Source organism: Perognathus longimembris, chromosome 11, assembly GCF_023159225.1.
Source record: "Perognathus longimembris pacificus isolate PPM17 chromosome 11, ASM2315922v1, whole genome shotgun sequence".
In the NCBI taxonomy this organism is placed as follows: Eukaryota; Metazoa; Chordata; class Mammalia; order Rodentia; family Heteromyidae; genus Perognathus; species Perognathus longimembris.
Genome location: NC_063171.1, coordinates 50,669,772 through 50,683,631, shown reverse-complemented (window position 1 = coordinate 50,683,631; position 13,860 = coordinate 50,669,772). Strand labels below are relative to the sequence as shown.

General features: G+C 39.6%; 1 protein-coding gene across 1 annotated transcript in view; it reads right to left on the bottom strand.

Moving 5' to 3' along the window:
* Positions 1-13,860, bottom strand: part of Ush2a (usherin) — a 618,626-nt gene that overhangs the window by 49,714 nt on the left and 555,052 nt on the right. The window contains exon 61 of the mRNA XM_048356772.1: positions 1,430-1,657. Coding sequence (XP_048212729.1) covers positions 1,430-1,657 — 228 coding nt within the window. The remainder of the gene's footprint in view (positions 1-1,429; positions 1,658-13,860) is intronic.

Sequence of the window (13,860 nt, the reverse complement as noted above, 5' to 3'; positions counted from 1 at the left end):
ATTCCCTTGCTTGTTTATTTACCGGCATATTGTTTGCTTTTCTGTCTCTCCTCTCCACTTCTATCCTCCTCCACACTGATTCATACACGTTGTAAGGGTGGCGACAGCAGGGACCTTTTCTTGTCATGTTCACTCTTGAATAAGTGCACGGCACTTAGTAGAAACTCAATAAATATTTGGTGAAATGTAATTGAAGGTAAGAGGAGTCAACGTTCCTCTTGTCAGTCATGCTAGAGAGAAGCAGGGTGCTGGGAGAAAGACCAATGCTTTCTAGAAGCCTTGCCAGGAGAAAAGGCAAGAATTTTCAGGGACACATGGCCCTGGTTTGTAATCCTAGCTACACAGGAGGCTGAGATGTAAGGATCAGGGTTCCAAGTCAGCCCAGGCAGAAAGTCCATGAGATTCTTCTCTCCAGTTAACCACCTAAAAGCTGGAGATAGAGGGGTGACTCAAGTGGCAGAGTGCCAGCTTTGAGCACAAGGTAAGAAAGGGTCCTGAGTTCAAGCCCCAGGACAGGCACACCTACCCACCCACCCACCCCACTCATAATAATGATAAAAAGTTGCAGTTCGTCTTAAATTGTTTAATGTGGAATTAGCATGGATGTCTTTGCCACCTTGAGAAAAAGCAGGCAGTGGCAATGGTAGCTGGAGACTGGGGATTTTGCAGTCCCTGCCAGCAGGTTAGGTGAGGAAGGCCTAAGGAGTATGAGGGTCAGGGGAGACTGAGGCACCAGCCACTACCACCATTGAGGAATATTATCAGAAAAGGAGATGAGGGTAAAAGGCATCAGCACACAGGCTCTGTGTGGGAATGTCATCTCCTTTGTTCCCACAGGCTGGTGACGCCAGGATGTCACATTTGCTACTTGCAAATCTTTCTCATGGCTACATATGGAAGTCAGGGAATTAGCAGACATGTATGTGTGGCTTAGTGATCCCTGTCTAAAGTGCAAATTCAGCAAGGCTTCAGCAGATCACCGGGCAGGATAATCCAGAGGCAGTAAGAGCACGGTCTTTGAGAGTTCAGATCTATTGTGACTTCCTAGCCTCAAATCCCATCCTGATCATTTATAACTGTGGGCTCAAGAAGCTATTTAGTTTTAATGTGCCTCCTAATCTGCTGCGGTTCCCACCTAGTGGGGGGTAATGTAAGGATTAAATGAGATACTATATGGAAAAAACATTCATCTCTGAGCTAGGTTTGTAGCAAATATCTCTCTCTCTCTCTCTCTCTCTCTCTCTCTCACACACACACACACACAGAGGACTTTTCTCTGATCTATGAGTAAGTGCCTGGAGGTATGTCATCATGCAGAATTAAGTAGTCTGTGAAAGGACTTTTCCCACAGTGGCCTGTTGGCATACCGGGGCTCCTCTATGTAGCCAGAGGACACCCAACATGATTTCACATGTGGGGTGGACATTACCTTCAGGACTCCATTGGTTCTCACAGGCTCTGACCACTGGAGTAGCAATGCCCGACCATTTTCTTTCTGTTCAACTGTAAAGTTGCCCAGTCCACTGGGGGACGACTCAAAAGTGCGAATCCGAGTCCAGGGGCTTGAAACTTCTCCTGCACAGTTCATGGCCACCACGCCAATGTGGTAGGTGGTGAATGGCTCTAACCCATAGAGGTGGGCTTCATGCCTCGTACCCTGTAAAAAAGGTGACAGATGGGATTTTTTTTTTTTTAAGGAAATGGGCACTGACAGGTGAAAGATCCTTTCTCTGACACACCTGGTTCAATGCATATCTCTGCACCAAAAAGAGGAGAAGCAGGCCTTCAAATTCTCACTAGGAGTTTTGTTTGTTTGTTTGTTTTTTTGGCCAGTCCTGGGGCTTGGACTCTGGGCCTGAGCACTGTCCCTGGCTTGTTTTTGCTCAAGGCTAGCACTCTGCCACTTGAGCCACAGCGCCACTTCTGGCCATTTTCTGTATATGTGGTGCTGGGGAATTGAACCCAGGACCTCATGTATATGAGGCAGGCACTCTTGCCACTAGGCCATATCCCCAGCCCCACTCTCGCTAGGAGTTTTGTTAGTGACACTCAGTTAATTTATTCACTGTTCCTATCTGTTAACTATTATGTCCCTATATGTTAACTGCTCCATATTAACCCCTATGTTTCAGTTGACAAAATATGATCTCAGATAACCCAGGAACTGTAGATCAGGTAATATCTTCATTTTCAGATATTGCAACCTAAAGATGTGGATATGGACATTAAAAAAATCCATGGCATCCAGATTGATGATGCATCCAGCTCATGATAAAAAAAAAAATCATCATATGAATTGCAAGTCAGAGGCTGGGGTAATTTCCCACCTTTTAAACCTTAAAATACGGAGAGACGTAACGAGAATGATTCTAATTCTCTAATCCCCAGTGCTGTTTGTTTATATATAAGACTCCTCCCAACTCCCCAACCTTCTTCTCTCATTCTCCCGGTGTGTATTTATTACTTACAAATTCAATAAAACTAACACATGTGAGGATACAGCTATAAGCCCATTGAACTATCATTATACAACACACCCTTGGAGAAGTGTGCTATTAATATAAATGTGAACATATTTTCATTTGTTAAAAAGCCCCATCACTAAACAATAGGAAACAAGCCAAAAGTAATTGTTACCTAGGTTTTGAGAATTTAGTCTGTGTTGATTTAAAAGAAAAAATTTTAAAAAGGAATAGCAGAAGTAGATGGGATTTTTTTTGTTTGTTTTCTTGCTTGGAGAGAAACATTTAACATATTTTGCATAACTACACTGGAGCTGAGAATCTTAATGCTTAGAACGGCCCTAGGGTGTTCTTTTCACATCTGGACTGGGTGGATATGTCTATTTAAAGTAGGAATTATGTCTGCAAGTGGTGTAGTAATGTGGATATAGATAAACATGCGTACACACACACAGTTGTGTACTGTACCCACTGGCTATAGCATCATAAGGAAGTTTTGACTGAGTGAGATGCATTTAGTGTTGTGTGCAACCTTCTTGGTTGATTAAATGTTTAGATATGACAGCCTTCAGTTGTGTTTTGTGTATGTGTGTTGTTGTTGATGGTGGTGGTGGTGGCCAGTGGAGTGAGAGGAAGGAAGAAGAAAGGAAGTTATTTCTGAAAATAGCTAGCCAACCATGTCAGGCACAATTACATGTAAGGAATTCTCTTTAGTTTTCAAATAGCCAAATACAATTTGGGGGGAAGACACTAAAACAAGCATGGAGCCATTTCCCAAATAAACTAAATATAACTGAGGCACTGTACTGATAATTTTTTTTACATGTTTTCTGTCACTGTTAGTCTGCAAGTTTCAGTTGATAACTCTTCTTATTATGTGTTAAACCCAGGCAGATAAAAATACAATTTCCTTTACATATCAGAAACTTGTAAAGGCAATTTTCCTGTTTCAATAAGACTTATTATGATATTATATGCTAACCTCTTGAAATCTTTTAATATTTAAACATTTGCTAAGCGACCAGACTATGAAACAAATTTTACAGAAATACTAATTTCTCTTTTTTAAAATATTAAAAGTTAGATCATACATATTTAAAAACCTTATTTCTCCATACAACATTGAATGAGTCTTTTAGATAAATATAGCACAGAACTAGAATGACCATAATGAATATTAAATCTGAAGATGCTACAAGTCCTGATTACAAACATTCTTTGCCAGTAAATGATTCCTTTTCTGCGGAAATAGGGCAAACACCAGCAAGATTAATAATGCAAAAAAAAAGAATAATTCTTTGTATAGCATATTGCCAAGAAGAATAGCATAAGCTCCAAAGTAAATTGTAATCACCTCTAACAGATTATAGATTAAAAAAAAGGTAGGCTGTGGGGGACACTTAGAGATAGCTTTTGTCATAAGAAACATGAAAAGCATGTGGGCGATAAAGCAAAAACATATGTATATTGTCAGTAGCTGCACCTGCTCAATTACAGTTTATTTCAGAGCTGAGAATTTCGTTCAGCCCCTAGATGGCAATCCCATCCAACACTTTCGGTAACAGGAGTACTTAATGATTAACAACCAGCATCTAGTCATCCAACATACTCCAGGCAACCATTAAAAAAATAACAAAACTGATTTCATTATAGATTCTTTTAATAAACATTTATGGCTCAGATCCTTGAAAGCAAAAGTAGTCAAAATGCCCTGGCCTCAAAACCTCCACTGCCTTAATGTAGAAGCATGACCTGTAAGTCTCAAGTTCAAATTCAGGGATGTTTGGCACAGATGTTTAGAGGTATGGTCCCACAAAGGGTGATTGCAGCACTTTTTTGCTTAATGTGGTTTACATTTATCTTTTGTCTCTTAAAAAACAGAAACAATCACATACTAGAATATAGAAGAGAATTTCTGTATTATGAAATTATACCCAGGACAAATTCTTAGAATAATTTGTTATTTCTGAAGAGCTAAAGGAAAATGGAAAAAGAAAAAGAAAAAAGTCCCATCCACACATGCATACCCCTCAAAGAGATCTCATGAATAGCTGTCCATTTTGTCAATGATTAGGTCACAGGAGAATGTGAAGAAAATTAAAAAAAATGACAAAACAATCCTTATCAATTTATCCATTGATATATTAGGAAGTAATTTATGTTATTCTCTCCTGAATAGACTTCTAACACTGAAGTTTACTATTTTAGAATCTGATTTTTAAAATCTTATTGTGAAAGGTAGATGTTAGTATCCTTAAATTCAGGATTACAAAATACTTTTACCATCTTAGATTCAGGATTTGAAAATCTTTCTTTAGTTTCTGCCCCTTCCTATGTTAGATACATCCGCTACCCCTACTCAGTGGAAAAAGTCATTACTTTCCCTGCCCTCCCCACCCCCCCCTGGCCGACACACATTGAGAGGGCAATGTTTTATGCCTATAATCCTTGTAGGAAAGTCAGAGTTTATCTCTAATTAATGACTAAAAAACTGAAGTGGAGCTATTCCTCAAGTGGTAGAGTATCAGCTTTTTTTTTTTTTGGCCAGTCCTGGGCTTGAACTCAGGGCCTGAGCACTGTCCCTGGCTTCTTTTTGCTCAAGGCTAGCACTCTGCCACTTGAGCCACAGCGACACTTCTGGCCATTTTCTGTATATGTGGTGCTGGGGAATTGAACCCAGGGCCTCATGTATATGAGGCAAGCACTCTTGCCACTAGGCCATATCCCCAGCCGAGTATCAGCTTTAAGTGCAAAAAGTTAAAAAACAGCACTCCATACCAACACCTACACACACACACACACACACACACACACACACACACACACCTAATTCTTTTCTCCTGTTCCTCTATAGTATTCTCTCCTCATCAATCCACAACCCCTTCAACCCATACTCCTTTTCTTCTTCAGATATTTTTTTCCCAGAAATTTTTCCTTCTTCCTGAGACCAAAGGAGGATGATACTCTTTAGGAGAGGAACACAGAGACACAATGTTTATGTGCATCTGATCATACAAAAGAATCGTTATCAAAATGAGCTTCAGGAAATGGAAACAAGAGAGCCTTTTTTTTTCTTTTTCTTTTTCTTTTTTTGCTGTTTATGTATTCTTTTCTTTTTGTCCTGTTTGTTCATTTATCTGTCTGTCTTTGGGAGTGTAAGAGGAAGCACTGAAATGGTGGGACAAAGGACGAACTAATTTAGCAGTAGTACTCACTAGACACGATGTTGGAAATGAACTATACACTTTGTGGGGGAGAGGGGTCAGGAGGGAAAAAAACTGGGAGAAAATAAGGGAGGGGTGACATTGTTCAAAAAGAAAAGTGCTCATTACTCGACTTACGTAACTTAACCTCTCTCTACATCACCTTTACAATAAAAAAATTTAACAATATAAATTAATACAATGCATCTTGAAAAAAAAAAGAAATGGAAGGAATGAGCGTAAACCAAGGCAACATTGGTACCTAGCCACTAAGGTGACAATGAACTATACAGCTGGGAGTGGGGATGGAGAGGAAAACTGGAAACAAGGAAAAGGGTGACATTGTCCAAAAAGAAATGCACTCTTTACCTAACGTACATAACTGTAACCCTTCTGTACATCACCTTTATAACAACAATGAGAAAACTTAAACATAGAAAATCTTCCCTCTCCCTCTCTGTTATTTTTATTCCTTCTTTCCCTTCACGCTTCCTTCCTATTGATTCTTTTGAGTCAGTGTGTGTGTGTGTGTGTGTGTGTGTGTGTGTGTGTGTGTGTGGCATTGCTCACTTGTGGCTTCAGGGTTTGCACTTGCTTTTTTTCTTTGTTTATTCTTATGTTTATATCCATTCACATTCATATCTAGAAGTAATCGTTTACTTTGGTTAGTTGTAGATGAAGCAAATAACACAATAAAGGGACCTAGGAAGAACTATTTTACTAGAGACAATCTTTCCAAAGAGATTTAGCTGCTGCTTCTTCTTCTTCTTCTTCTTCTTCTTCTTCTTCTTCTTCTTCTTCTTCTTCTTCTTCTTCTTCTTCTTCTTCTTCTTCTTCTTCTTCTTCTGCTTCTTCTGCTTCTTCTGCTTCTTCTTCTGCTTCTTCTGCTTCTTCTTCTGCTTCTTCTTCTGCTTCTTCTTCTGCTTCTTCTGCTTCTTCTTCTTCATACATGAGGGTCAAATCAGTGCATCATTTTCTGGGGCACAAAGCCGAGGATCTTTGGAACACACTGCCAGAAGAGGGCTGCTGGTGATCTGAACTACATTTTAACCTCTCAACTCTGCTCCTGGTGACGCATGAAGCTCTCAGAGTCTTCGGCAGTCTGACAACTTTACACCATCTCCTCTGATTATTTCTGATGACTTGAAGTGCCCCAAAGGTGGCCATGGGGGTCAATAGGTTTATGTAGGTGGAAAATGATCAAAAATTACCATTGATTTGTAGCTGTCAATAAAAGGCTGCCAGGGGATACACGGTGCACAAATGTTTAAACTGCGTAAAGCTACCTAACTTAGTCATCTTTGAGGCTATTGATCTGATGATCCAGCAGTTTTCAGAGCTTTCCCTCTGGTCTTTGTGGTACGTTTTTTTGCTAAGTACACTTACCTTAGTCCTGAGGAATCTTTTTACCCTGCTCCTAGAAGTGGATCACAACTGTGTTTTCTAATAGGGCAGACTACGCTTATTAATTACCCTCCAGAAAGGGTTAATCTTCCCAGCAACTATCTACTTTGTCCTCAACCAGTGGCATTTCTCTTGTCTTTGCCTTTTATTTACCATGCCCACTTCTACTGGGCTCCTCGTGCTCAAATGAATGAGTTTGGGTTATAAGTCCTGATCAGCCAGTGGGGTTCCATTACCTCCCGAGTGCTCATAAATGCCATGTCCCACAGAGCAAGCGATTCAAAATGCTGGCCTTTTTGCACAAAAAGACCTTCAGAGCAATCCAGATTTAAATATCCCAAGCACTCAGAGACTTTGTTGTGTTACATTTTACTGTCTTATAATGAGAAAAATAAAGGACTGGTTAGATACAAGAGCTGGGGTTTCTAGATCAGGTTATTAATAAAATATGAGAAGTAGTCCCAGCTCTCATTCACTGTTACCTAAAAGCTGCAGGCTCAGACTGAGTGCCTGCAGTTAATTGCATGACTTTTATACCTTTTGAGGCTGACAAATCAACACAAAACATTATTTTTTTTTCCAGATAATTTGAGTCATGGGTTCTGTAGGGTCATTTTAATTTTTCTATTTATAAAAGTAATGTTTGGCTTTCTCAGAGGTTGACCGACATAGTTCGATCTAGTCATTATTTTGGACAAATTACTCTTGATTTAGAAGTGATCTCTTTGCTACCCATTAGCCAGATACCAAACTTAAATATTTATCTATGGTGAACCTCGCATAAGACTTCCAAGACTGCAAAATGCTAAGATTATTAGAAAGTTTTCACACTTCTGCCTACACTTCTCTAAGCTGTAGGGACTAAGAAGATATTTATCAGTGGCAACACATGTACATGCTAAACAGGGCAGAATGAGTGATCAACTTGCAATACAAAGGCTCATGGCCTCTTTTTCATATACTGAAAAGTGTTGGTGTGTCTGGCAGCATCACCAAATGCCAAGATGGTCATTGGAAACAATCATCAGTTTTGTTCAGTTCTTTAAAGAGTTTTTGAGGATCTTGTATGTAAAATACTCTGTAAAAGCTAGGCACCAGTGGCTCACACTTGAAATCCTAGCTGTTAAAGTGGCTGAGATCTAGAGGATGGTGGTTTGATGTCAGCTGGGGCACCAAAGTTCATAAGATTCTATCATCAAAATGTCTAGCAGAAAGCCAGGCTGCAGGCATGGTTTAAATGGTAGCGTTATGTAGGTAGAGCCAGCTGAGCAAGTGTAATTCTCTGACTTTAAATCTTTCTACCACCGATTAAATAAACAAGCAAACAAACAAACCTCTGGAATATAAGATGGCAAACACAAGATTTTGATTCTGATTAATTTAGAATTGAATCTTGCCAATCAACAATAAACAAATGCACACAACTCAGAAAATGGTTGTGCTAAGGTGAGGTGTGGTGGCACATGCCTGGAATTTCAGCTAAATGGGAGGTAAAGAAGAGAAGTTTTCAATTTGAGCATATTTCAGGCAAAAGAGTTAGCAAGACCCTATCTCAAAACACAAGCTGTGTGTATTGGCTCATGTTTGTAATCCCAGCTACGCTGGAGGATTATTGAGGTCCAAAGCTGGCCCCAGGAACAACCAAGGGACTCTATCTAAAGTATAATAAACAGCAGAAAGGGCTGGGAGTGTGGCTCAAGGGATAGGGTGCTTACCTAGAGAATGCAAGGCTCTGAGTTCAAATCCCAGTCCTGCCAGAATGTGGTAGTGCTAGAGGAGCACCAGGAAAACACAATGGGGATCATTCTAATATGGAATGGAGGAGCTCAATATTTGGGGAAGACTTAATTGAGAAATGACATTTGATTCAGGCTAGGAAAGGAGTGGAATCCCAGTACACAATAGGCAAGGGAGTGGAAGAAAGAAGAGATGAAATAAAAGGCAGATCTGTGTAGAAAAGAGCTGTAGTCCAGGGCATCTGAAGGCTGATGGGCGGCTGAGGGCACAGTGTGGATCGTGGCTGGGAAAGGGTTTGTGGAAGGACTACACAGGGTTGTGAATGTCTCCTTGAAGGTTGTGGAATTTATTAGGAAACCATGTGAGCAAGCACTGTTATTAGAAAACAATGGCTGGCATTAGACAAAAAATACTTAAGAAATGATTATGTATAAAGTGCCACAATGCAACTCAAGAGAACAGAGGAAAAATATTTAAATGTTACTCTATAGTGGTATAAATTATGGTCATTGCTTGAAGAAATAGTGAACCCATCAGGAATTTACACGTGCATTCTCTATTTGATACTTAGCAAGTTTAGATCACCATTTATATAAAGCAAATAGCACAGAGACTTTTGTAAAAATAAACAACAAAAAAGAAGTCCCCACTAAACACTTGTTCTAATTCAGAATTTGTAATTCTTCTGTTAGAAGCAGGAGTATTCTCTCCATCCGAAAGACAGAATTATAACAAGTGGTGGGAATTTAAGCCATTTATCCTGTCCTGTTTCCTGAGCAGCTATTAGGAGCATGTGCATTAGACTATGCTTTTCCAATAGTAGGGATATATTTATCCAGTGCTCACCACACCATTCCCTGGGTCCCTTGAACAGATCAAACAGGTCCCTTGTATCTATAAGACACCTAGAAAACATGAAGGTTTACTTCTGTCTAGATGGCACAGACAGCTCAGCTCCAAGGCACATGGTTGATAAAGGATCCTCACCTCTGAGTTCTAACTAATGGGATAATGTTATAGAACTTCAATCCAGAGATTTCAGACAGTATGCATACATATACTCTTTTCAGATAGTTGGAATTGGTATAATTATGGTTGATTTGTCAGAGGTCTTCTGTTACAACAGTTGCCCAATTTCTGACATAAAATACTCATCTTAACACAGGTCAAAGGTGTGCATATGTTTTGCGCCTTTACTTAAATATCTACACTCACAAAAGAAGAGAAGTGAGTGAAAGGGTGAGGAAGGGTATTTTGTTCTCTAGTGTAAGTCTCTTCCTTTGTTGCATAATGGAAGGTCAGTACAGAAAGAAAATTCCAGTCACAGACATTTTCTTTATAGGCAAATTGGCTGTATCGTTTTAATCAATTAAGCAAAAGCTAAAGCCCTGGCAATATGAATGGCGACACCTCAGTTACCATAAAAATATCGAGGAAGAAATGAATGGTTTTAGAAATGGCTCATTTTTCAAAGGAGAATAGGAAAAAATTAAATTTGTGATAATTAAATTTTAAAGTGGCAAATCAGTCACACTAAATATTAAAAAGCAGTACTTCTGATCTATCAAAATTAAAAATGTGCATAGCCTGAGACCTAGCAATTCTATTCTCATAATGTATTGTATGGGAAGGTTAGCAAGGCTGTACTAAAATAAAAGCAAAAGAATGTTATTTCAGCCATTGCACTGCACTTAAGCAACCCGTGACTAAACACATGTTTATTGAAGACTTGCTTTGTGCATCATCTCTTTCTAATCTCTAAAGACAGCAGAAATCACAGGAGACAAGGCAAATACCATGCTCATTTTATATTATAAGGAAGGGAAAGGGTAAGAAAAAGAGGAGGAGGAAGAGGATGGGGAAAAGGAAGAGAAAATTAGATTTTTTGTGTGTTACTTAATGGGGCTTGAATTTTGGGTTTCTAGCTCGTGCTTAGCTCTTTGCTTTGTCTTTTATTTGTTGTTTTTTCTTCTGTGGTTGTGGTTCTTAAAATCAGTGCCTGGCACTGTCCCTGAGCTCTTTTGCTCAAGGCTAGGGCTCTACCACTTTGAGCCACAGTTCCACACTGGTTTTCTGGTGGTTAATGGGAGACAAGAGTCTCATGGACTTTCCTGCATAGGCTAGATTTGAACAGTGACCTTCAGATCTCAGTGAGTAGCTAGGACTACAGGTATGAGTCACCAGCTACAAGCTTGCTTCGGATCAAGGCTAGTGCTTTATTTACTACTTGAGTGATATTTCTGCTTTTGGGTTTTTGTTTATTTTGTTTTTGTTGGTTCATTGGTTGTATCTAGGAAGATCTTTCCAATTGGAAATGGTTGGTTATGAATCAGGGTTTAAATAATTTGAAATCATTGTGAAACTTTTGCTGGAATGAATGCTAGAGAATCAGGTGATTTATTATTTCAGTCTGCAAGTCAGCAGACCTTCAAGTCTTTGGGGTTACTCCCTCAGTTTTCTGTCATCCCACTTGTATCTTGAGAGGAAAGGTCCATGCTCTGCTTCAAGTTTGTCTTTCTCATCCCAGTTTTCTTAGCTTCAAGGAGAAAAAAATCGTGGTCCCTTAGGTGCAGAGAGCTTCTTGCATTCCCTGGAAATTTGGAATATGACCTGACATCACAATACCAGCGCTTACAGGTCCTATTCATTGCCAAGGTCCAGTAGAAGAGTCAAGTTCCAATTATTCTCATTTGAAAGTCTGAGGGTGCCAGAGCTGGGCCTGGTGAGGAAGCCACACCTGCTGGTGTGGCCTGCCAGTTTTCAGCCAGAGTGCCTTTGGCCTGCCTATTTGCATGTCTCTGCCTCTGCAGGCCCTGATCCTGCTCACTCCCACCCTGTGGCCTGGTGCATTGATTTGAAGAATCCATTTGCAGTGAACTTGTCAGTGAGACTGTTGCTTATGGTTTACCTTTTTCTTGCTTTCCGAATGCCCTTCCATGCTTGGCAACTTCTGACCATTCATAACAACACAAACTGAATGTCACCTCCATCGGGAAGAGCTTCTTGACTTCCCAGACAGTTATTTGGTTCTGTTTCTGCTTTTGATGTTGTTCTTGGCTTTTTTTTTTTTTTTTTGCATTATAGTAATCTGTTTACCTGTCTTGTCTCCCTAGCAGACCTTGAACTCTTAGAGGACAGAGACTGGGGCTACAAAATGTGTTTGGCACCATATGGGTGCTCAATAGATGTCTGACAAATGCATAAATTATCTTTTATTTAAATACATTATCTTATTGGCAATATGCTAGCTGTTTGGAAAAAAAGAAAAAAAACTTACCATGACAAATACCTACATTTTTATGAATTTCAAATTTCATCTATTTAAAAAGTATTACAATTAAAGAAGCTATTTTATGTTTCCCTAAGGAAAATGTGTGCATAAATAAGTGAGAATATGGTATTTTTTCTTATAGAATGGATTTACACATTTTTATATTTGGTGAATGACTCTGTTAGACTTGTACGAGTGTAGGTGATTGCTTTGCTTGCTTGAAATCTTTTTTCTGGTGCTATTTTGTATCTGTAACTCATTCATTTCATTTCATTTTAACGTCACCTCACCGCCTCATGTTTTTGAAGGTGTTTTACGTGGCAGTTAAACCCAGTATGTGCAGGAACAACAGTGCCCATTGGTCGGCTGAAGTGTTGAATGTTGGGCACAGGCACAGGAAGTGACACGTGTGCACCACTGCTACAGTAACACTGTCACCTGTGTGTGATTCCAGAGATTGAGAAATAGAAAAAAAAAGTTCATAAAAACCCATGGGATTTCAACTCTCTTGGAAGAGAAAAAGGTCCTCTATGGTAAATAGCCAGTGTGTGGTCTTCCATCTACTCACTTAGCAAATTGTACCAACTTATCCTTGTTCACAACACCCTGTGGACAAACAAACTGAAGTTGAGACAGTCAAACTCCATGGCTACTTTGACTGTAGCAGGAAAGCCAGGACACTCATCAAAAGCTGACCGGGAACTCATAAATGGTTTTGTGAAAATAGGAGCAAATGGGACAGGGTGAACTTGGGCAACACACACACACACACACACACACACACACACACACACACACCCCACACCTCTCTCTGCACCTAAGAGACCATGATTTTTTTCTCCTTGAAGCTAAGTAAACACAGATGAGAAAGACAAACTTAAAGCAGGGCTTGGACCTTTCCTCTCAAGATACAAGTGGGATGACAGAAAGCTGAGGGAGTAACCCCAAAGACTTGAAGGTGTGCTGACTTGCAGATTGAAATAATAAATCACCTAATTCTATAGCATTCATTCCAGCAAAAGTTTCATGACAATTTCAAATTATTCAATCACTGGCCTGGTGATCCATGCTCAACATTATCCTCCATGTAAATTCTTTATACTTTTAGGTCTTCTTCTACAGAACATCTCAAAGGATACTAACAGTGACTTCTCTTCAAGCACTTCCTGTATATTCAATGACTTAAGTCTTAAAAACAACTTTAGGATGTGAATATCCTACTTTTTCAGATCTGGGTGAAGAGATGATGTAAGTTGCCCATGGTCATATAATTATAAGGAGAAGAACTAGAATTTGATGAGGCCATTCTGAGTATAGAATCTGTGCTTGTAACCTTGAATGCACATTGGATATGGCGTTCTATAGCCTTTTTCCACCCCTACTAATAACATCAGGGTTTGAAAGACACAGCCACTGGGTTCTACTCCTTGGTATGGGATCGTTTCTCAGAGATTTCTCTTAGGATACCAAGAAATGTTGCTTTCTACATTTTGGACTTAGGTCTACCTCCTTCTAAGTTTGGTTTGGAGGGACCAATCCATGTAGAGTGACAATCTCAAGGGGAACATTGCAATCTCAAGGATTACATTACAAATAAAAAAAAACCCAACTACAATAGTCTGGCCCTAAATCAGGAAAAGTAGGCACCAAAAGTAGGCAACAAAAATCTAATGTCAATTGAGGCTAACAGGAGAGCTATTGTGAAAATAGACCAGTGGAAGCATCCATGAATCACTTCTACAGGCTCCATCAGGGGTTAACTGGTTATCAGCAATGAGAGCCC